General features: G+C 54.8%; 1 protein-coding gene across 1 annotated transcript; it reads right to left on the bottom strand.

Annotated features, from left to right (window-relative positions):
• Window positions 1–71: 71 nt before the first annotated feature.
• On the bottom strand, window positions 72–24,182 carry LOC122387490 (motor neuron and pancreas homeobox protein 1-like). The gene is made up of 4 exons (XM_043377739.1): window positions 23,904–24,182; window positions 17,024–17,387; window positions 4,109–4,290; window positions 72–1,484 (listed from the first exon to the last, which is right to left on the bottom strand). Exons 2-4 carry the CDS (start codon window positions 17,385–17,387, stop codon window positions 765–767), a joined length of 1,266 nt encoding a protein of 421 aa, XP_043233674.1. The 5' UTR covers window positions 23,904–24,182; the 3' UTR covers window positions 72–764.
• Window positions 24,183–24,234: the final 52 nt, after the last annotated feature.

Raw genomic sequence — 24,234 nt, 5'->3', positions numbered from 1 at the left:
TCACTGTGCGATCTTGGTCATACATGTGGTTCTGGGCACTGGGTATCAGGTTCACTATTGCTCTGCCGTCGGGCAACACAACAAAATATTGCAAACATGTTACAACGCTGCAAACGACCGCCTCTATACACGGTCGCGACTTGCAGCATGCGTAAATTAAGTGGCTGGAAATACTTTCACTCTGCATACGCACTATAAATAAGACAAACAAACGACGATTTACAGGTCACTGAAGTTCATAAAGTTGGCTAAACAATTCACTTCCGGACTTTTTAAGTAAAAGTACGCGCGACAAAGCTCATATTCATGCCTCGTTAGTTTTGTTCACGTCTCTCATACTGTTACATTGGAACTAAATGTGTTTGATGCAACTCAGTTTGTCGACATCAACTGTTGTTCTGTCTTAATCGGGTCAGTTCAGAGTCATTACTGTGGAGACTTGAAGCGAGCTAACTTCGCTTGCAGTTTGTACAGATAAACAGGATAAGACAATTACAACGTTGTGCTGCTGGGAAATTACTGAGCAGCAGATACATGATTAGTATAGTTTAAGCAATGTTAGCAATAAGTACAAGAAATCAACTCAACAACTTAACCTATCATGTTATCAACACCCTCACTCGACCTCTCATCGAGGTGCATCATAAACAGTCTGATGCTGCATTTTGTCGAGCCAGGCAGCGATGCTCCGGCGAGTCTATTCCACTCGCTAGCGAGTTCATTCCGCGCTCATCTGGTCCAGGGAGCTCTGTCAGCCGGCCAGCTCAGCTCTCACCACACAGTGCTGCCTCTCGCTCTCGCTGAAACACCAGCCGCTCGAGCTTGGCGATCCCGCTCCGGTGGCGCCCTCCCGTGGCCACACCAAGAGCGCTGGCCAGCAGCCGCCCGGCAGTCGGCTGGATGGTGGCGCCACTGGCGACGGAAGCCGGAACCTCAGTCTGCGAATCCCGGCCGGTAGACGGCGCTGAGGTCGAGTCGCGGCTGTTCGCCGAAGGGCTGCCGGTTTCGCCATCGGAGCTGGGGGCCGGGGACGGGCTCTTTACGGCAGGAGTGGAGTCTTTGCCGTTCTGCTCCACGTGGCTGGCTTGGTTCTGCGGTCCACTGGTGGCATCCAGAGCAGAAGGGGAAGGGCTGCTCGCCTTGCCCTCAGAAAGAATAACTGCAGCCGGACTGCCATTGGACTTATCGCTTCCCTCAGTCGCCACTGCAGTCTGCTCTTCTTCAGCCGCTGTGTTCAGCACCACGGTCGGTTTCTCGATGTTCGTCACAACTGTTGACTGTTTGCACTCAGCGTTGTCCCTCGGGCTGACTGCCTTACTAACAGGGGAGACTTTCAGACCCTCAGCAGGCGCCTTGGTGTCACTCGCAAAGTCTGACGGAGTGTCGGCGGCGCCCGACTGTTTAGCTGCGGCCGCCTTCAGAGCAGCCGCCTCCAGCTCGGCCTTCTTCCACTTGGTGCGGCGGTTTTGGAACCAGATCTTCACCTGTGGGCGAAAACAGAGCAGAGTTAGCACCAAACCGGGTGGCATCGGTCGCACGGGTATTAAATCCATCCGGGCCTGCAACTACGTCGTTGGAAGGATGAGGCTGTTTTTCTTGCATCAACAGGTATTTGTAAGGATCTACGGATACTGAAAACAGGAGAAATTAGGATAACTCTAAACAATTCTTGAAATTATGTCATCACCTTACATAACACAATTATACGGGTCGCAGGACGGCTTTTATAGACGTTCCCATAGCCGGGACGAGTTGCCAGATTTGGGTGAGAGCACCTGGCATCGTGCGAGTAGCGGACGTGGGAAACGGTGGTGCGTGACCGCCGTCAGCGACCGCCGGCACGAGCGCGTGTGGCCGTATCAGGAAGCCAGGGGCCGAGCGGAACGGTCGAGCAGGTCTATGACCCCGCGCAGTGCGGGATTTGTGAACTGGGCCGCCGCTCGCGTAAACGAGATCTACACGCTCTGGCGTGTTGCAAACAGTGGTGGTTTTGTAATGAGCGTACGTTGCCGTTCTCACGCCATGTTGGAAAGGACAATGCACTTAGTGTACGCTGAAGTCTTAAAGGGACCCTCCCACCTTAAAAAGTTAATGAATTGGCATAAATCATCAGAGTCGATAGGGACTACGCTGGTCCCACCCTGCAAGTAAAGGGAAGAAATTTCTTGAACACTATAAAGCTGCGGGGGTTGCGACCAGGATAAATGGTGGTTTCTGAGCCTGGCCGCAAACTTGGCTATCTCAACTCAAAACTAATGTTAAGGTGGGAGGGTCCCTTAAACACCGTACAGTTAACAGATACACGGTGATAACCACTGAAATTGGTAAACGCGTGATCAGGGCGAGGGCAAAACAATGATAGGATCTATTTTTGTCACAACATTCGCACAACTAGTATATTAAGACGCACCCGAGTCTTTCCTGTTTATCACCTCACTCATTATACTTCTTCAACTTCTCCCCGGAGATAAAGATCCAGCCCACTCCCCCTTCTAGCGTCACCTTAAAACGCCAATTAGACCACAGTTGACGGGGCGATTCGGCGAAATGTCTGACGCAGGCATCTGGGTCATGACGATCACCAGTTCCCGCTGGCCCATTGACGTAATGGCAGACGCGAGCCGGAACCGGGCTGGGGGGGGGGGGGCAGACATGACCGCTTGTCATAGCCGGGGCCACGATAGCTCCCACGGCTAACTATAGCCGCCTCTTTGACCTGGTGATGTTCCCGTTTTGAGAAATTATGTGGCCCGTTTTGGATTTAGAGTTGGCGGCTTCGCACGTTCGACTTGAGTCTTGGTTGAGTTTATGCCGCGTCTCGCAGGCTTGAATTTTCATAATGTGCTGGCCTATATTTGAGTTTAACCTTATGATTTAGGTACTGGACGTTTATAGGTACTATAGGTATTCCGGAGAACTTTCCATTCGCAAAATCGTAAATAAGTTCAAAACTGATAGAGTCATCGACCTAACCACAAAATAATGGATATACCTAAGCAATTACCCAGCACGAAATTCGCACGATTCTGTGTGCGTGCGACGTTTGTGACGTCTTCACTGCGTTATACAATGCTGGCTCTCACAATTTGTCATAGAAGCAGCTTGTGCGGCCACCCGGGTGAGACTAACGCCCGGAAATAGCTTCCGCTGCGGCGCGATCGGATGGACCGAGGCCATCGCTGCGTGCGTACAATTAACGCCCAGTGATTTGACCGAATGCCCAGAAGGAGATTCACAATGCTGTTGTAGTTCCTTCATTCTGCGCTTGGTCAGCCTCCAGCGGTCGTCTTTGACACCGCGGCCGACTCCGCGGCTGTGGGGCGCTCCGTCGCGGTGCGGTGACATCTCTAATGACCGTCTCATTCGGGGCGCTCTGTCGACCGTCAGCGGCGTCCCAAAATACACACGGACGGCCTGCCACGCGGACTCTCCCATCACGCCTTCGCTGTTCGTTTCGGCCTGCCAGCACTGCCTGCCAGAGCCGCGACAGAGGCGGGGGCGCTGGTAGTTGAACCGCTCTCCTCCGCGCCCTCCCGATATGTTCTCCACAACTGCAGAGTGCACCACTAATCAGCCGACAGAAGCAATTCGTGTCTGGCTGGCGGCCGGCGGCGGGCGGCGGCCCTCTCACTCGGGGTGGGACAGCTCGCTCGTCCTCCCTCCGTCGCCAGCGACGCTGCATCGTCGGCGGTGACGAGGTGCACGTTGCCATGGTGACGGCGCCGCCGCCGCCGCCGTCGGTCGCCGAGTGCGTGCGGTATGGGCGGCTGGTGGCGAGAGGCCTCGTTTCGTGCCCGCTGGCTCTTTGCTAGCACGGCTGTGTGCCAGCGGCAGCCGGCGGCCGTGACGGAACCGCAAGGCGAAACGGGATGGGAAGGAAGAGGGGGGAGGGAGAGAGTCCGCAGTGCACAACGAGACTCGGTGGAAATTGGCACACAACACGCTCCACAAAACTTATTTATTGCTTAAATTCGTAACTGGCTAAATGAAGCTAAAATGCCTGACTTAATTCACAACACATTCAACACGCACCTAAATAAACCCATGGGAAGGTGGCGATTGGATCACTAAAAATCAATTTCAACCCAACCTGTCCAGGAATACACACCTGTGTCTCCGTAACATCCAGCAGTTTGGCCATCTCTGTGCGCTCTGCGGAGCCGAGGTACTTTTTGATCTCGAACTGCCGCTCCAGCTCGAAGATCTGGTGACCGGTGAAGGTGGTGCGCGCCTTCTTCCGCTTGCCCTCCGGCTCGTCAGGGCCTCCCTTCCGCTTCTTCAGAGGCCGATCTGCGGGAGGAGTGACGATGAGTTAACAATGAACGGGGGAGTTACTACAGGTCGATGCACGGTGAAGTCATCGGGTTATTGATTCGATACTTTGGAGAGGTCAATTGCATGCCGCCAATATACAAGTTAAACATTGGTTTGACAGCATTCTGAATAAAGACGCAAAGTTACAGCTAAATCATGACAATTCAATTAGACCGATTCCACTCCAGTATCCATATTTGTCGATGCTGGACAAAGAGCCCGTCCAATCACCTCCCCACAGCCACGTCATATGTGATGCGACTCTGTACCGAGAAGCGCTCTGTTTCAGCGCCACTCGGACACGTTGCTAATGTTCAATGGCCTCATCGATCTCGGTGACGTCACATGGCCTCATTATGACGTCACAGCATGTCCCGAGTGACCTCGACTCGACTCGGCGCTGGCGCTGCATCCATAAAGTCGATTATCGGTACCTCAGCGCGTGACGAGGACAGCGAATGATCCCTGTCAGTCCATCAGCGTGATAGTGCTACATTTAGCGCCGCACCAGCGCGCCACAATCGCCGACAAGGTACTCTCGGCTGTCGACTCGAGTAACACTGACTCAGCCGGTAACTGAGTTCGTCTGGAGACGCGCCGGTCGGTCTCACAGGAAGCCGCTCAAACTCCATCTCGACTCCAGCACGGTTTTGGGCCGGCTGTATCTGTAAACAGCTTAGTCATGCGCGCTGTCACCATTCTGGCGCGGTCGTTCTGATAGTGGCGCAGTGGCAGCGATTTGTAACGATCCAAACGGATCAGTTTCGAACTTCGAACTCCCGTCGGCCGGCTGGTAGGTACGTGGTTTTGAATACGGATGTGATCGCAGTCGAGAGGACGCTTGTTGTGACGCATCAGTAACCAGAAACGAGAAGTTACAACACTGCCGACCGATTGCCGATTATGTTCGTAGAAAGTGCGGTCGCAGCTAATGGTTTGAACAGGCCGAGACTCAGGGCGGATTCCTAGGCGCGTGGCCGGCTCGCGGGTATGAATCACTGTGTCAGAGATCTATAGGATGCATCGGAGGCGACTGTTGGGAATCACAATCACACCCAGGTCACATGGAGATAATATGATTCATCTTTGCAACCCTTTTGTCAGTTCTTCAAGGCGTTTTTTAGCTCTTCCGCCCGACCGCCACGCCCCTTTCTGTCACCTCATCCTCCCTCCACCTACTCCCCAGCGGGCCCAGTTCACATCCTCTCTACTCTTCCTCCTCCTCCCATCCTCTCCAGTCGGCACATGGTCCCCTCAAGGAGGAGCCCGAGCGGCATTCCTGCGGCGCGAGCTCCACCCCAGATGCGACACTCAGTCGCCGTGATGGGGAGAAAAACAGGACATCGCGGGACACGTCGCAGCGCTCAGACAACGCACCGGCCGGCGTCGCGGCGCGACGCGCGTGATCGCATTGTTTTTGGGCGCCTGTGAGCGGCTCTCCCACGCTAGGAGGTGCTCTTCCGGATGGAGAGGCGCCCATACTGGAGAGGCACCGGGCCAAACCCTGTCATGCCCTGCGACACATCGTTAATTTGAGCCGATTGGAATCTGAGATCTGTCACAGTCGTGATTGTCGCGTTCTTGCAGACGGCGCTCGGGCTGGTTAAGTCACCGACCTGCTTATTAGCTCAGAGAAGGTATTCTCGACCGCGCGCCGGTCGTTCGCGCTGCTGGGAAGTACGCCAATGAGAGCGGGGCGAGGGCGCACCCGTCTCACCCGGTGAAAACAGAGGGGCGTCGGCTGTTGGCTGCACCTGTATTGGGCGATTGCATGTTGATTTGTTCGTTCGCCCCTGCATCTCGCTCCTTCCGCCAATACGGTCCGCGGCGCGGCGGCGGCGGCGGCCCGGGGCGGCTGTTTGCGCCGAATCGGCCGCCTCTGTGGCTAATCCGGCGCGGCTGGCTGGTAATGCGCCACGGGCGGCGACTGCCGAACAGCTGCCGGCCCGTCTGGGCGCTCATCGCGCGCCGCTCTGCAACGAGCCGCTCCGTAAATAGGCCGGCGGCTGCACGGACGGCGGCGGCGCGCGCTGAGGGCAGGGCAGGTGGCGGTGGAGCGCTGTCACCACCAGCTGTTAGCGAGCTAACGACGCCGTGGGCTTCCCAAATCGTCAGTGCCATGCAGATGAGCGGCGACAGAGATTCATGCTGGCGGCGGCTGGACCGTGACGCTCCCAGTTGCAGGCTGTGTGGTTAGGGCTGAGATCGGGCCCCGGGTTGATCGGTATGGTAGCAGTGTAGTCTGGCGCTCGGACGCCCGTTGGTCAATATTCAGACACAGGCACTTGAGTCCACTCAGCGCTGAGTTGAGTGACCGGCACAAAACCAACAATGTAGGTTGATTTAGTTGATTCGAGCCGGCTCGGCCCCGCATCGAAAACGAGAGAACACCTGCGCTGTATCACTAATGTGGCTGATTTTCCTGGCCGCTGCCTGGGCTGTGATTTGCATGAGACCAGGCCAGTAGCAGCTTGTAGCCTTGTCAGACAAGAATTATGACTGACTCATCGGATATCACAATTTTGGTGGCATTCCGAGTGAGCATGCATTGTGCAATGTGCAGTCTTGGTATAAATTTGCAATGCACCGCCGCGAAGACGGCTAATTCCAGTAATAACGGTGTTTTGGATTGCAGTTCCGCGGCTGAAGTATCATTTAGCGGCATCGTTTCTTCGGAATGTGCCCTGCACTCTCACCCGAACCGTGTAAAGTGCTGCGAACCGTCTCACCGATCCGATAATCCGGTTATGGGGTGTCTGATGAAAATCGGCCACGTCACTAGGAGTCTAGGAGTGGCGACTCGAGGTAAAGCGCTCCTCTTCTCATGTCTACACACTTAAATACACAGCAATAGGCAGTGACTCGAACCTCGAGCCAGGCCTGCATGAATCTCCGTCAGCGGGGCTGGGCTGTGTCGCTTCACTGATAACTGAAATCCCAGTTAGACGAGTGCAATTTACATCAGCGAGTCCAGCCATGCGCCAAACGGGGCACCGGTGCAGTGAACCGCGCCGGGCAACCGCTGCGCTCCCCTCAAATGGGTGGCTTTTCACCCATCTGCCGAAGGCCGAGCAATGCCACTTACATGTGCGACGGTAACTCGGGCTTTCCCGCCTTGCGAGAAGCTAGGTGGAAGCCCGAGGGTTGTCTGCGGGTGATTGTCGGAGTTCCCTGGGAGTGGTTTGATGTATGTATATATGTGCAATGGCGTTGTATTGCTAATTATTCACTAGTATTTTCTCAACTCGTTAAGCGATACATACTTCAACAGACTGAACTGGTCACGGGAAAACTGTCCGTAAACGTGATGCAATGACGGAATGTTGGCATGGTAAGATAGGAGTTTGGAGGTGAAAAGATCGTGGTCTTTAAACGTAGGTACATAGGAACACATTGTTACATTGCCATGCCCACTTGGCAGCTCTTCGCCAAAGAAGCTGCCAAATAGCTCCGACAAACGATCATGGCAATCATTAATCATGCAGCCTTTATTTGTTTAAGCTCCCGAGAGATACCATTAACCGTCGATAGCCGAGTTTCTCTAACCGAACTAGCTACCCCATGTGCAGCCTAATACGATAGCCCACCGTTCTTGGAACGGTCTAATGAGACTGAGTTCATCCCCCTGGAACCATAAACGCTCATTGTTTCGGTTCCCGGCACATCTTTTATGGTCTCAGACGCCAGCCGTTGCACGTGCAAAAGTATCTATGTAATCGCCTGGTAAGGCTGTGCGCGACCAGGTGATGATTGATTTATCGGTGCTACATGACAGAGAGGCCGCTCTCTAATTATGGACTCATGATGGGGTCAGTTGAGCCCTCGCTAATATAGGCGCGGCACTGTAATCGGCCCTCTCTGGTAGGTATCAGTGAAGAACTGTTCGCTCTAAATATGGGCAGCAGATAGGTCGGGGGTGAGGCGTTGATTTAATACCATTGTTCAAGGGTATCAGTGGGGCATATCAATCAGTGTTGTCAAACGACCTGAGTGGTTGTGAGCTTCGTGGGGGACCGTTTCATTGTGAGAGCTATCTCATCCATCCTCTTATCGCCTGGTGAGAACTAACGCCATAAGTGTATTTACTTGCCAAGTTTTATCCATAGATAAGCCATAAATTTAATATACGGGTGATCAGAGGGGCACTTATCCTGCAGTGTAGAAAGCTGCAGATCCTGGAAACGGCCGCGAACTCGGCGAAAACCGGCTCCGGCCTTTGTCATGAACTCATTCATGGCAGACAAAGGCATCTCCAACTTGGGACCATCGCACTGCTTATCGACTTAGCCATATCCTGCTCTCAGAATTTCGCAGCAACGTCCGTCTTTTGCGCGGTATGTTCGGCTCGATTTCTAATAATAAAGCTGCAGCATATCCCTTTTCGGCGACTTTGCGTGTTTCGTCATTTCAATTATGTAACCACAAGGGCTTGGCAGCTTGCCATCACATTATCCAACAGACGGACAGTTGTACAAATATATCAGACATGGACTCATCACTCTCGCCCGTTTGAGCTCCCTCTCTTCTGGTCCTCGCCCTTCGCCCCCACTTCCTTTCTCGTTCCGCCCCCACGCTCGCGAGTCGCGCACTGTGGTGCACCTCAGCGGCGACACGGCGGGGTTATCGGTCTCACCTCCGGCCGACATCGGTCCCGCAGCTGCAGACCTCGCTACCACGCACCGAGGCGCCCGATACAGTCCCGGGAAACAGCGGAACGCCGCGCCGACCCAACTGTCGGCCCAAGTGTCACGCGCCGTGGCGTTCTCAGTAGCATCAGCGCCCTCCCAAATTGCGCCGTTTGACATCAGTTTGGCGTGCACAGTCGGCAAACTATAGGAGTGACGAGGCTTACATCAGAATAGCTAGTGATTCATCGCTCGGAAGGGATCGCCGACTACATATGTGCAATGATTGATCGTTTGAGGTGATGAATCATCGCGTAACATAGCTTAGGTTAGTGGATATTGCTTTTGCTTAGCGCCTCGATCACGTTCTCGAAACCGCGAATGATTCGGTGTCGGCCATAAACCTGTTTCAAGAATAGTCTCACCAAATAGGCAGGTACGCCGCGGCTCTACCCTTACCGTGCATTCCTCCCTATGCACACCCACAGTCGGGGTTCGAACGGCGCCGCCAATCGACGCCCTCTGCTCGTATTGCGTGTCGATCGGAGGGTGATAGCTTGACTCATCCGGAAGCCGGTTCGGTTTGCACCGATCGCGTGACTTTGTTGAACGCCGAACCCTTCAGAGGCGGCGTCGTACAACGGAGTCGGATCGCGCGCCGACAGAGGAGTTCGGAGAAGAAAGCCGACCGGAGCAGCAGATCGTTGACTGCTGCTCACCGCTCGTTTCGGTGATGGGTATCTATCGCATCATCGGTGAAAGACCGACACGGGAGAGGGCAGTCAGCTGCACACGCTACAGACTAGCGCGGCGTGCTGTTGGGGAATTTCAAACTGCCCTCTGGCGTGCGGATGAATATCTTCGCTGTTAACGCTCAAGGGCGACCAAGATCAAGCACGCTTTTGTGTGCAGACCTATCAGCCGGTAGTGTTGTCCGATTAGTTTTGTGGGCCACCATCTATGGGTCGTTGGGTGTATCAGTAGCTTGATTTGGGGCTCGAATAGAGTGAGCGGAGGATTGCCAGCACGAGGAGGGAGGGAGGGGCAGAGGGGTGGGAGGAGACCCGAGTCGTGGCGCGCGGTTGACGGCCCGGGTCCAGGGACGGGGAGGGGACCGGGCCGCGGCCGAGGCGAGATAAGGCACACACAGTACACACGGGGAGGGAGGGATCTGCCGCAAAACAGGTCAGGCAGTCAAAGACGCGAGCTCAGAGGCGGCGGACAGTGCAGAAGGGTGGAAACCAAGCGACAGGCTGTGGAAAATGGTCGTGGTCTCGGAGGCAACGGACAGTCGAGAGAGTGGAAATCGAGCGAATGACTGTGTGATATGAGCGAGCAGTGGGCGAGGACGGGAGACAGGTTTGTGGCACGACAAAGTAGCTGGTGCTCAGCAGAGGGAGCACAAGGGAAACATACATGGCCGGTAAGTCAGGCTAGCGTGCTAGCGAGACTAGTGATAAGGGACCTGCATAGTTGACCCGCTCAAGAGTCAAACGAATGGAATATGCCGTGAACGAACCCATACCAGAGGGGTGGACCATTGTGCAGAGACGCACTTGGCAAGTGAGTGTACGTATGTATGTATATGTTAACAGGAAAGCCGTAAGGCAAATACGAGACTCTAGGCATCAGGAACATAACGAATCGGCTCGGCTGACATGACATGTGCAGCGATGATACGCACTCTGGCTGGCAGAGTGCGCCGTGCGCCGGGGTAGAGCGAGCTCAGCTGGCTATGTGTGCCGAGTTGATCGTATTTTAAGTGTCGAGAGAGAGAGAGAGAGAGAGAGAGAGAGAGAGAGAGAGAGAGAGAGAGAGAGAGAGAGAGAGAGAGAGAGAGAGAGAGAGAGAGAGAGAGAAAAGAGAGAGAGAGAAAACATAGTGGCCCTCGGCTGGTTGTGTTCGCCGGGGTAGGATCGCGATCGGCTGGCTAGGTGAGCCGAGTAGATCGACATGGTAAGTGTCATAGTGGCCCTCGGCTGGATGTGTGCGCCGGGGTAGATCAACCTGGGCTGGCAACGTGCGCCGAATAGATCAATCTAGTGTCACCACTCTGTCGTGCGGCAACGGCATCCCGGCTGGCTGTGGGCGCCGGGTGGTCCCACTCGGCTGGATGTGTTCGCCGAGTGGTTAGATTTCGTGGGTTTCCCGGCTAGCTGTGTGCGCCGGGTGGGTCCCGCTCGGCTGGATGTGTTCGCTGAGTGGTAAGTATTCGTGGGTTTCCCGGCTAGCTGTGTGAGCCGGGTGGTCCCGCTCGGCTGGATGTGTTCGCTGAGTGGTAAGTTTTCGTGGGTTTCCCGGCTGGATGTGTTCGCCGGTGGTCCCGCTCGGCTGGATGTGTTCGCCGAGTGGTTAGATTTCGTGGGTTTCCCGGCTTGCTGTGTGCGCCGGGTGGTCCCGCTCGGCTGGATGTGTTCGCTGAGTGGTTAGTTCTCGTGGGTCTCCCGGCTGGATGTGTTCGCCGGGTGGTCCCGCTCGGCTGGATGTGTTCGCCGAGTAGTTAGATCTCGTGGGTACCCCGGCTAGCTGTGTGCGCCGGGTGGTCCCACTCGGCTGGATGTGTTCGCTGAGTGGTAAGTTTTCGTGGGTTTCCCGGCTGGATGTGTTCGCCGGTGGTCCCGCTCGGCTGGATGTGTTCGCCGAGTGGTTAGATTTCGTGGGTTTCCCGGCTTGCTGTGTGCGCCGGGTGGTCCCGCTCGGCTGGATGTGTTCGCTGAGTGGTTAGTTCTCGTGGGTCTCCCGGCTGGATGTGTTCGCCGGGTGGTCCCGCTCGGCTGGATGTGTTCGCCGAGTGGTTAGATTTCGTGGGTTTCCCGGCTTGCTGTGTGCGCCGGGTGGTCCCGCTTGGCTGGATGTGTTCGCTGAGTGGTAAGTTTTCGTGGGTTTCCCGGCTAGCTGTGTGCGCCGGGTGATACCGCTCGGCTGGATGTGTTCGCCGAGTAGTTAGACCTCGTGAGTACCCAGGCTGGCTGTGTGCGCCGGGTGGTCCCGCTCGGCTGGATGTGCTCGCCGAGTGGTTAGATTTCGTGGGTTTCCCGGCTTGCTGTGTGCGCCGGGTGGTCCCGCTCGGCTGGATGTGTTCGCTGAGTGGTAAGTTTTCGTGGGTTTCCCGGCTTGCTGTGTGCGCCGGGTGGTCCCGCTCGGCTGGATGTGTTCGCTGAGTGGTAAGTTTTCGTGGGTTTCCCGGCTTGCTGTGTGCGCCGGGTGGTCCCGCTCGGCTGGATGTGTTCGCTGAGTGGTAAGTTTTCGTGGGTTTCCCGGCTTGCTGTGTGCGCCGGGTGGTCCCGCTCGGCTGGATGTGTTCGCTGAGTGGTAAGTTTTCGTGGGTTTCCCGGCTGGCTGTGTGCGCCGGGTGGTCCCGCTCGGCTGGATGTGTTCGCCGAGTGGTTAGATTTCGTGGGTTTCCCGGCTTGCTGTGTGCGCCGGGTGGTCCCGCTCGGCTGGATGTGTTCGCTGAGTGGTTATTTCTCGTGGGTCTCCCGGCTAGCTGTTTGCGCCGGGTGATCCCGCTCGGCTGGATGTGTTCGCCGAGTAGTTAGATCTCGTGAGTACCCAGGCTGGCTGTGTGCGCCGGGTGGTCCCGCTCGGCTGGATGTGTTCGCCGAGTGGTTAGATTTCGTGGGTTTCCCGGCTTGCTGTGTGCGCCGGGTGGTCCCGCTCGGCTGGATGTGTTCGCTGAGTGGTAAGTATTCGTGGGTTTCCCGGCTAGCTGTGTGAGCCGGGTGGTCCCGCTCGGCTGGCTGTGGGCGCCGAGTAGTTAGATCTCGTGGGTATCCCGGCCGGTTGTGTGCGCCGGCCGGGTGGTCCTGCCCGGCTGGATGTGTTCGCCGAGTGGTTAGATCTCGTGGGTCTCTCGGCTAGCTGTGTGCGCCAGGTGGTCCCGCTCGGCTGGATGTGTTCGCCGAGTGGTTAGATCTCGTGGATCACCCGGCTAGCTGTGTGCGCCGGGTGAGTGAAGCACATCTGCTTTCGGCTGGTTGTGTGCGCCGGGGTAGATCGAGCTCGGCTGGCTATGTGTGCCGAATAGATAAAGCTAGCAAGTGTCACACTGTCGTGCGGCTATGGTATCCCGGCTGGTTGTGTGCGCCGGGTTGATCGAGCTCGGCTGGCTGTGGGTGCCGAAAAGAAAAAGCTAGTAAGTGTCACACTGTCGTACCGTGCGGCGATGGTATCCCGGCTGGTTCTGTGCGCCGGGGTAGATCGGATAGTCAGCGTCACGCTGATGTGAAGCCGGAAGCGTCATAGTTCGCTAACTAAGTTCAATAAGTTTATCATTAGTTCATCAAATGCATCATACTGCAAACCCTTCGACTCGGCTGATCGCAGGGAGCGCTGTGGCACCATTTTGAAGCCATTTTGAAGCGCACACACAGTCTTATTGCGTGCCAAGTTATTGGTTGAAAAAAAATGTAGTCTGACCTCATTTGACCCGACCTTCGTGGTTGAAGCATAGGTACAAATCACGTGTGGATGTAACTGAGGTGGTGCAACATAGAAGAGCTAAATTGGAACATATATCTTTCATATGTATAATTTGCAACATTCTTGCAAAATTTCTTCGAATGCGTCAGGTCGCTGGATGACCTCAGGTCAACCGAATTTGGAAAGTGAAATGCATGTAACGGCACTCGAGGAATTTAGCGTGTCCTGGGAGTTTGAATCAAGTCGATGAACAACTCTGGTTTCATGAAAATGGTGTTTTCAGTGCCATTTTGACGATGTACCGTTTTGTGACCTGGTGACCTGACCTGAGGCCAGCGGAACTCAAACTCCCAGGACAAATGTCAAATGAATGCCCCTGAGTTGAGTCTCAATTTGGTGGCGCTGCGTGCCACGGCACTCGCGCTATTAACGGAAACTCTGTTCTGCCGTTGCCGCTAAAACAGTCCAATTTTACCCTGAGTCCGGTTTTGGGACCGGGTGAGCTGACATGGATGACGGAGACCTGAATTTTCAGGGAGGGTGCCGGGAGGTGGCCACGGAGGATATGCAAATTTGGCGGCGCTTTTTTGCGTTATTCGCAAAAGAAAACCCTTGGGGATGTATCAACCCCTTCTCCGGTCGAGGTCTAGTCTAAGCATGGCTGACTGTGTACGACGAGTAATTCGACCAAGAAAGTGTCACGCTGCTGTGCAGAGACGTTTGCCGGCTGGCCGTGCGCTCTGGGCGTTTCGACCTGGGCTGGCAGATAGCGGGCTGTGAGCGCCAGGTAGTCGAACTTGGCTGGACATGTGCGTCGGGTAGATCGAAATAGTCAGTGTCACGCTGCGGTGTAGTGATGGATTCCAGACTGGGTGTGTGCGCAGAACAGACCGCCCCAGTCAGTGTCACGCCGCTGTGCAGAGATGTATTGTATGCCGGCTAGCCGGGTGCGCCGGGCGCCCCGAGTTCGGCTGGCTTTGAGCGCTGGGCGGATTGACATGGTGAGTGTCACGCTGACGTGCCGCGGTGGTTCCCGGCTGGCTGTGTCGACTGCGGTCTTCCCCAGGGCACGTATCAGCAAGAAGGCTCATGTTAGACCGTTTCCAACGCTAAGTCGGAATGTAACTGCACAACTGCAGGTCGTCACTGTCCCGTCGCGGCGGCCGCCGCCGCTTGTGATCCTGATGGGTCAGGCTTTAGAATGAGCCTGATCCGTCCACCTATTATATCCCTCGCCCGCGTGCGGCGTTCTGTTGCGTCTAACGTGTGGGTAGGGGGCCGGTTAGACCCCCTCCCCCTGCCGTTCGGCTCCTGATTGGGCTGGATATTTGCGGAGGGAGAGAGCGTGCTGCCCGTAACGAGAGAAACCGATGAGGTCATCAGAGTCCGTTAATGGTTAAGAGATAGGGGCTATGCTAGTCCCACTCTGCACCTGAAGGAAATAAATTTATTCAACACCGAAGATGCGGGGGTTGCGACCATGATAGATGGTGGTTTCTTAACCTGGCCGCAACCTTGGGTAATTCAACTCAAACTAATGCTAAAGTGGGATGGTCATTTCAAAACTGCTTCGTGACTGTTCTTATTGATGCTAAATTCGACATCAGCTCCAAAACTACCCTGGAAGCATGTAAAACTCGTAAAGCGAACCCAGGCCATCAGACCAGTTTCGGTCGCCAATGGGACGTCATTAGGCTCCGCCCACGCGAGCCTCAGGGACGTCACCCCAAACGGCCGACTCGTCTCGTCTCGTCTCCGCCGACGCCGGCTCTCCCCCAGCAAGACATTGAACGCGACGGTTAGTGTATGAATAGGTTGGACCACCGGCTGGTTTGACTGGATCCGGTTATACTTTGACCACGTGGTGTGGGCGTCACATTTCTGTTGGTTTAGACCCGGCGTCGGCAAGGCGGTATAGAGGACGTTAACAGGGTCAACATGTCGCCAACTGGTCGGTGCGTGTGCATGTCAGCGCGGCCTCGGTATGGTATCGATATATACCTGGCGCAATAGCGGCGCCTGCCAGTCATGCCAAGTTCCACGCGTATAGCCCAGCAGAAAAGCAGCGCGGCAAACTCGCTGACTAGTGCTCGCGTCAAACGCGAAAGCCGGAGATGAGGGGAATCTGTGGACACAGTGGTGCTATTTGCTTACGGCCTGGACGGCCGTAGCGGTAATAAAAGCTACACCGCCGACAAACCGACAAACAAGGGAGGGACCATGGCCTGGGACGGACGGAGAGGAGAGGAGAGGAGAGGAGAGGAGAGGAGAGAGAGAGAGGAGAGGGAGGAAGAGAGAGAGAGAGAGAGGAAGGAGAGGAAGAGAGAGAAAGAGAGAGAGAGAGAGAGGGGGGTGCGGCGACACGGATAAGGGAACGTGCGGCCGAGCGGGCGGACGCGCGGAAAAACGACCTGACGTGGCTCATAACGCACACCGCGGCGCCGGCGCGGCGGGCCGGTCAGGCAAGTGCAAACAGCAGATAGCCCGGCACGGCAGGCTGTGGTACTGCGATTAAACAATCCTAGGCGTGACTTCGGGGGCGTATTCATAATTAGACTCGTACATGATCTTACGCAGTCATAGGCTGGAAACACCTATATAACCGCATGTACGTACATTCTGCTCCGTTGGCGAGTTTGGCGTCTTGTTATCGATCGTGATATGAACGATAACACGATTTGGGTGCAGACGGCCATTAACAGCCAATACTGGACAACAGATTTGGGGAGCGAACGGTATGAGACACCTAAATCAGTAATAGGGTCCACCTATTAGCTTGATTTGGGGCTCGAATAGAGTGAGCGGAGGATTGCCAGCACGAGGAGGGAGGGAGGGGCAGAGGGGTGGGAGGAGACCCGAGTCGTGGCGCGCGGTTGACGGCCCGGGTCCAGGGACGGGGAGGGGACCGGGCCGCGGCCGAGGCGAGATAAGGCACACACAGTACACACGGGGAGGGAGGGATCTGCCGCAAAACAGGTCAGGCAGTCAAAGACGCGAGCTCAGAGGCGGCGGACAGTGCAGAAGGGTGGAAACCAAGCGACAGGCTGTGGAAAATGCGGCCATTAACAGCCAATACTGGACAACAGATTTGGGGAGCGAACGGTATGAGACACCTAAATCAGTAATAGGGTCCACCTATCAGTCATTTATGCCGCCCGGCGCCGGCACTGGGGCGCGCCTGACGCCGCTCTCGATTCTCCACCGGCGATCATTACAGGGTATCGTGATCGCCGACTCTGAACAAGTACCAATCAGGCGGCTGCCGTTTTTAATCTGGTCCGCCAACAGGCTGTGCATCATGCCCCACCGCCGGCCGCATCGTAAGCGGCGCGCCGGCAGCCGTGCCCTGATGGGGCGCGGCGGCTGTCCGCTTGGCTCCTCCGGCCATACCTCACCTCCGTCGCATGCAGATGAAGCGCCGCCAGCGGACGAGCGAGATAATTCAACGGCAGAAAAACCGGCCTGACGCCTGGCCGCCGCTGTGATCGGAATGGCTAACGCCGCTGATGGCGGATCGGCCCGGGCGTAGCCGGCCCGACGAGCATTGGCCTGATTAGCTGATGGGTTAATTATACGGCCATCCATTACCGAGGTCTGCAGAGGCGCCGGCGGGGCCTGCACGGCTTGGCAAGAGGACTGGGACGCGCGCCCCGCCGTCTTACCTTTCTGGCCGGCCGGGCTGACCCGCTGGATGGGCTGAGCGCTCGGCGTGCTGCCATTGGTCGCCGCGCGCTCGGCCCCGCCCCCCGCCGGCGCGGCCTTGACCCGGTCGCGGTCGGCGCCGACGGTCAGGTTGAGCGGCTCGTCGTCGGCCGTGTCGGCGGCGGCGGCGAACAGGCTGGTGCCGGCCGCCTGCAGGCTGAGCAGATGCTGCACAAACAGTGGCGAGTAGCCGGGGAAGGCGGCCAGGCCGGGCCACAGGGGCGCGCCTCCGGCCGCCGCCGCCGCCGCCGCCGGGGTCACGCACAGACGAGACAGCGGGGCGCCAACGCCGCCCACTGACGCCGTCTTCGCCGGCTTGGTCATCTGCGGAGAGAGACAGGTGTTAGCTGGGGCCGAGACTAATCAGTCGGGTGTCATCTCATGGTTTCGTAGTTCTTGGGATGTTCTAGGGATATTATGGTTGCATTGCATGATGTTTGGGATTCCTAGAGGTTTTGTCATCTTTGTGTTCGTTTCGTGTTTACCTGCATCCTAAGCCGCCTATCGTATTGGATTCTTTCGCCCATTGTCCCAAATCTTCATCCAATAACCACAACATCCTGTTTAATCAAGTCCTGATCAATTTTCACCTGTAATCCGGTATCTGCACGCGGTGCCTCTCGGCCCATGAACCCCGTTTGATTCTTCCCTCCCGGAGAAAGCGGCATTCGTGCAGCGTGCGGCGCCAACCACCTCGGCGGTTAAATCGTGCACCAATTCCCGTGTGCTGGCGGCTGTGCGGCCCGCGGAATCCGCCCGAGTCTGTTCCGCGGCGCTAATACCCGCGATCGGCTATCTGGGGATAACGACCTCTGGCCCCGTTTGGTAACCACACGCCACTCTGTGCGACATGCCATGTAGGAGAGTGGCACTGGCGTCGTGTCGCGCCGTGCGGTGCGTTCGGCCGGCGTATCAGAGTTGACAGCGGGGCGGCTCGTACGGTCTTTGTGTGTGGTATATGACGCGGGGACATCCGGGCGTGGGGTGGCGTTACGCATGGCGCCGCGTGGTGCCACAGGGCGTCGCGTGCTGGTGGCATTGCGTGTCTCCCTTCATGCACTGAAGGGGTGAGCCCCATTTCACCGTACGGCGGCCGCCGCCCGGTGCCATCACCCCGGCGTATAGCGCCGCCGCTGACCGGCTCAGCTGCACGTTGAACCCTGTGGTTTTTGTCGGCCGGCACACGACATCGTCTGCCGGCCATTGTTGGCCCACACTGGGCCGATGAACTGCTCAGATCGGCCGCTCAGCCAGCCTTGCAGGCGATAAGTCACGAGCTGGCCATCCGCCCCGAATGGCAGCTCTCTGCCAGAGGCGGGCTCAGGCGGTAGAGCACAGGGAGGTGCCAAAATTGGACAGGTCGCGCCTCCCTTGTAAAGGAGAAGCCGGAACGCATATGCTCTGTTTGCGTGACATGCTGGGTGAATGAATCAGCCCTTTTAGGGAACTTCCTCGCTCGGTAACTTCTTTTGTGGACTGTAGCCGTTTGACACGGTTCTGTGGTCGACAAGCCAGCTGAAATCAGTCCCAGACCGCTGGCGGATTCACCACTCGGAAACGGTGACCTATTCCAGCATGCAGAACCATGCAACCGGTTTAGCGTCGGGCTAATCAATACCGTGTTTGCATCGCGACCAGGCCAGTCCTTTGTTCGCGAGCTGTGGTTGCGGAGAGGCCGGCCCCTAATTAGTGTGCAATTATATAAACCAAGGTGGTTCCCAATTCCCATAGAGCCAGGAAATTCGGTGGTTGGGCTGTAGAAGGTATGCCGTAACGAGATTATCTGTCATTGGGATAATTCATCACCGCTTTCGTCGTCCTGCTGCTTCAGCAAGGTTAAAGGGACCCTCCCACCTTAACATTAGATTTGAGTTGAGATAGCCAAAATGGGGTCCCTGGCTCACAATTACCGGTTTCGGCACTCACAACATCGAGAAATGCCTTAAATCGGAAATATTGAATTTCAAAATTGCAGCATTTTGATTCAGAGGGGCTAATGCTTAGGAATACCCCTCTGAATGTGTGACGTCAGCGCAGATATCTAACGATTTTTAAATGTTTGACTAAAACGTTTTGTAGCACGCGGTAGTATATGCTATGTGCGCGCAACATCTGCCGCAAACGCCGCACTTCTAAAATAAAGTCGCTAGAAACAGCGGAGATCCCAAAAAAGTAAACAAAAGTAAAAGTCTAATATCTTGAAAACCGGTGAATATTTTTCGGTGAAATTTGATAGATATTCGTTTTCGCTCTTTTTGAACCGAGCGACATCACTTTTATGCCAATTCATAAACTTTTTTGGAGGTGGGAGGGTCCCTTTAAGCGTTGTTCGTCGTCTTTATGTTAGCTGTCGCTTAATGGATGCATCATCATGAATAAACAGATTAAGCAACACACGGCTGCCAGCTCACCAGTCATCCCAGACTGCCGATCCAAACAAGGCAGTGGCATTCTCGGTCACACTGCAGGCCTATTGATGACGTCACTGTGACGTCACGGCCGCCGTCGGGTGCGGCAGCTCAGCTCCCACGGGACGGTAATCGGCCAGCGGGCCGGCCGGCTGCTTCTCTTTGTTAACAAAGCTCCGGTAATAAGCGGCGGGCACTTTCGAAACCGCAGACCAATAGCGCCGGATAATACCACACATCTGGCTGCCGGGAAGTGGCGGGCCCAGAGAAATTTGGCGCGGAGCCGGCGATCCTACAAGGAACTGGATGCAATAATAAAACGATCCAGCGGTGGACAAAGCGCGGCAATAAAAGCATAACAGGAGACTCGACTCGTCAACGGGCTCGTAAAAGGCCGAATGGCGTGCCATTAAAGCTGCATTATGAAAGCCAGCGCTGTTCTCGAATGTTCTCGCTCGGTGCTTATGCCACAGCGCTGTGCTGACTGCGACTCGCAGAAGAATGCGACCGAGGCAGCGAATGTTGGATTTAGCGGCTTTCTGCGGAAATGGAATTCGGAATGTGTCGCGAGCATTGACAGCTAAAACGTCTTGTGTCAATAAACTCGTTCATTAATGCGTCTAAGGGTTGCACAATAAAAGTCGACCGCTCAACTGACCTTTCACCATTTCTAAGATTGGAACAGAATCTTGAGTCCTGGGATGCTGAAAAATATGCATTGCCTACATTGGAAGGTAATATCCGCGAATATAATTATATTCATGCTGACAAGTGGGTCGGGATCCTGTTACGGCAACCCAACCACCCCTATCGTTTCCCACAAAGCATCGCCAGCTGTCAGTCTGTTTGGTATATTTTCCCCCGCACGCCTTCACTTCCCCACCCTAACATGTGCCGGGGATGTGCGCCGCGTTTGAATCACAGATGTCAGCCAGTGTGTTATCATTGCGCAACGGGAGGAGCGCGCTCCGAGCTCCGAGCTGACGTGCAGGCGCCCGCCACTGATGAGGTGAACCGTCATCCTGCCTACACGCACCTTGTGTTCGGACCGAACCGGACTAATTTGCCTGTCGTTAGCGGTTTGCCCCGGATCGTTACACGTGAACGTCGCCCATTAGCTCGCGCTAACGACACCACTGTCCTCGTTTTAGTCATCCCTCCCTCTCTCCTTCTCCTCTCTCTCTGCTTACATCTCACAGTGTCTTTGATTTATATTCGTTCTCTTTGTCAACATCTGTCTCGCCCTCCACCTGTCCTGTCTCTGTCACCGCCTTTATCCCTCTCCTCCACTCTCTCTTTGCATCTCTCTCTCTCTCTCTCTCTCTCTCTCTCTCTCTCTCTCTCTCTCTCTCTCTCTCTCTCTCTCTCTCTCTCTCTCCCTGCGTCTCTCTCTCTCCCTGCGTCTCTCTCTCTCTCTCTCTCTCTCTCTCTCTCTCTCTCTCTCTCTCTCTCTCTCCCTGCGTCTCTTCCTCTCACTGTGTCTCTCTTCTCTCTCTCTCTCTCTCTCTCTCTCTCGCTCTCTCTCCCTCTTTCTCTCTCTCCGTGGTCGTAATTCGACCATCGGTCACCGCCCATTAGCTGCCCATAGGGCGGCACAACCAAGTCATCCTTGATCCCGCTTAGTGAACGGTCACGTGATAAGTTCCCGTTCACTCAGGCGTAATAATGGCCCAGTCACGTGACCTGGGGCTCCGTCGTCCGGCCGGGATAATGGCATCAGTTGGTTTTCTCCTCATGAAGATCGAACGAGGCTGAACGAATTATTTAATTATTGGTGCGACGCAATTTTCACGTTCCTCATTATTTGTATTCGTGTATCATTATCTGACCCTCTACCTACAATATTTTCTCATGCAACAAATGTCCTCTCACCTCTCACCGAATCTTTCCCAATTCTGCCATCAGCAGTTAACACCCCGTGAAGTGATTCTATTTATAAGGTGTTAAACGACGTGGCTGTGCCATGTCGGCGCTCGGCAGAGCCATCAGCGTGCTCCGTGACTGGCGCTTAGCGTCACAGCGCCAGCTTTCGCCGCCAGCTTCATCGTTACTTTCAAATGATAATTGGCGCCGCCGCGATCCCATCAAGGAATTCTAAAGCGTTAAGTTCATTGACCACGGTGCCGGCTGATCTTGCATGCAATGACGTCGGACTGGGAGTTGAGACCGCGAGGCCGGCGGTATAATTCGCTCAGCCAGGGCGGTGTTGGCAGGCCATTTTTCCGAGCTTAGTGAAGGAAGTTTTCGCTGAACCACGAGTTGTTAGCACACCGTTATGATACGAAATGCCTTTACTCGGTGGCATAATGTCTCATGCCACGAGGTGAAATATTTTAAGTGAGCGCAGGAATTCGGGGAATGTTGGTCCGACTGCGTACCTACTGCGGTCCGCAGACCAGTTTAGCTCGATCGGCCTACAGAGGCTGGCCACACGTTTCCTGTACCGTGACTCAGTTGTGATTCCCACGTCAGCTAATATGGGCCGTTATTACGAATTACGACGCTACGTTCTGGGAGTCTTTTATAGAGTGGTGACTGGCTCATGACATCTCTGGAAATCTCAGAGGCGATGGCGAAAGTAGGCCGCTTACTGATCCAAATCCTAATCTGTCAGCGGAGTCGGTGCCTTCAAATTACGTCGTTCCCCGTTTATTATCGTGTCTAGTGGAGGTTCGATGGCGATCATTTCCGTAATAGCTCGGATTGCCAAATGTATTGCGCTTTACGCTTGATGCAAGCTTCTGAAGTATCCGTGTAGCCTCTGTTATGAATCAGTGGAAGACAGTATGCAATATGCATGTTGCGTATGCGGATGTGTCTTTGTTCAAGAACACCTTCTCACCTGACCCAAAACAGAACTGGTTTGACTTCCCTTTTCGGTCCAGCAGAGAGTACAGTTTGTTTTTAGTTGTGATCACTATCAGTTGGCTGTGATTGAGTTGTAACAAGCTGCTGTTTACTTTAGTGGTGCATTTCCTTTTACAGTCGTAGCTGTGTGCGTCATTTGGCATGCACGTTTGGAGGCATCTGCACGGTCAGCTGGTAGGGCAGAGAAACCTAAATCGCTCCGTATTTACATGATGCATCGCCGTTCAAGTTGCATCCGATTGACCTGATGCTAAATCATGTTATGGAATCCTTGAGGCAAATAAACAAAATTAAATGCGGCTTGAGTTTCAGGACGTTGGCAGAAGCCATGTGCGGGTAGAGAACATGCAGTGATCCCGCGCTTTCCTAACTACAGTGCTAACCAGTTTGCTTTGCGCGGTTGTGTGCCCGTGCTTCGGAAACAAGCCAGCTTACACATGTCCTAAAAATTACAAAATACTGTCCAAAAGAGCGCTAATTGTACAATACGTAACCTCACACTTTGGATACTTTGTATTTTGCACCCTTCCAATGTCCTCTCGTACCGGACGCGCACCAAAACATGTTCAGATATCTCTGAGGGAAGTTCCGACTCGTTATGGAGCAGTTACTGGTTATCCGTGCTCAGAGAATGGTGAAAACTGTCTCTGGAGTATCTAATTGCGCGGAATGTCTAGGCCAGCCTGTTTGCTGGCTGCAATAGCGCCATGCTTACAGCGATGATGGCACATAAATGACGACCCTGACGAGCTCGCATATATCACAGTGCAGCTGGCCCGACCAGAGAAATTTGCGGTTCGTCCGCCAGCGAAGATTTAGAACGCTGCAGCTGCTCATAAAAATACAATAAAACGTCTTTTGTCCAATTATAAGTTAGCTTCGATATTCATGGGTCCTTGAGAGTTATTGCCGAGGGTGATTTGTTCCAGAAACCGGATATTTTAATCCACGTCATCATCGTATGAATAGATACAACCAAAGAATAGACTGGGATGCGATGGGATGCTCTGAGAATTCGACGTTAGGGTAGATGGAAACAGTTCTTTTTTATGCGGAAACGCCTTGGGTAGATACCTAATGGTAACTCACTATAGCCTATAATAAGTGTTCCTGAAAGGCATTACCTACCTAGCGCCACTACACAGGACGCTCCCGCAGTAAGTCTATCCCGCTGAGTGATGACGGTGTTTTGCACGTGTACTGAATGCACAACTGTTTCAAGCATTTGCAACAGGACGCAAATGGTTGGTGGAGAAATGATTATACTACACGGTGCTTCAGATGTCAACCAAATAAATCATCAAGCAACCCAGTTAGTCAATAGTCATACACTTCGAGTGATTGAAAATTAACAAAGGTGCTCAATGCTCACATATAGACACGCTCGTTCAGTAAACAACCAATGAATATGATTACCGTTTCTAAGAGTCACATAAAGCCGCGGCGCCATATGAAGAAAACGTTGATCATTTTCACAAGAACGTTAATTAAGTGAATTATCATTAATTGATAATTGCTCACAGTTCATTATTACTTAATTAACTACATGCATTGGCCTCCTCACCTTTCCTCTGCACCAAGAGTCGCTGATAGTCCTCCGTTCCTCCTCCAGTCGTCCTGTCGTTCCTCGGATCCTCGAGTCCTCGGTCCTCTGGCACGTCTCTTGCCGCCACCGCCCGCCGCGCCAGCCCGTCACCGAATGACGCGTTTATCACATCTCGTTCACCGCCCCGCTGCCGGCTACCGTTCAAGCACGTGTGCCCCCCGCACCGAGCCGGCCGGCCGGCCGGCCGCCGATCCGCGGAGCGCCCGTTCGTGTTCGGTGCTTCTTACAATCGGATCTGGCGGCCAAACATCCGGCGTCCGCTCTCGGTCTGTCGCAGATGGAGCGGCCA

The sequence above is a fragment of the Amphibalanus amphitrite genome, unplaced genomic scaffold (genome assembly GCF_019059575.1).
Source record: "Amphibalanus amphitrite isolate SeventyFive unplaced genomic scaffold, NRLGWU_Aamphi_draft 000287F_arrow, whole genome shotgun sequence".
Taxonomy (NCBI): domain Eukaryota; kingdom Metazoa; phylum Arthropoda; class Thecostraca; order Balanomorpha; family Balanidae; genus Amphibalanus; species Amphibalanus amphitrite.
This window is presented reverse-complemented; position numbering and strand designations above follow the sequence as displayed.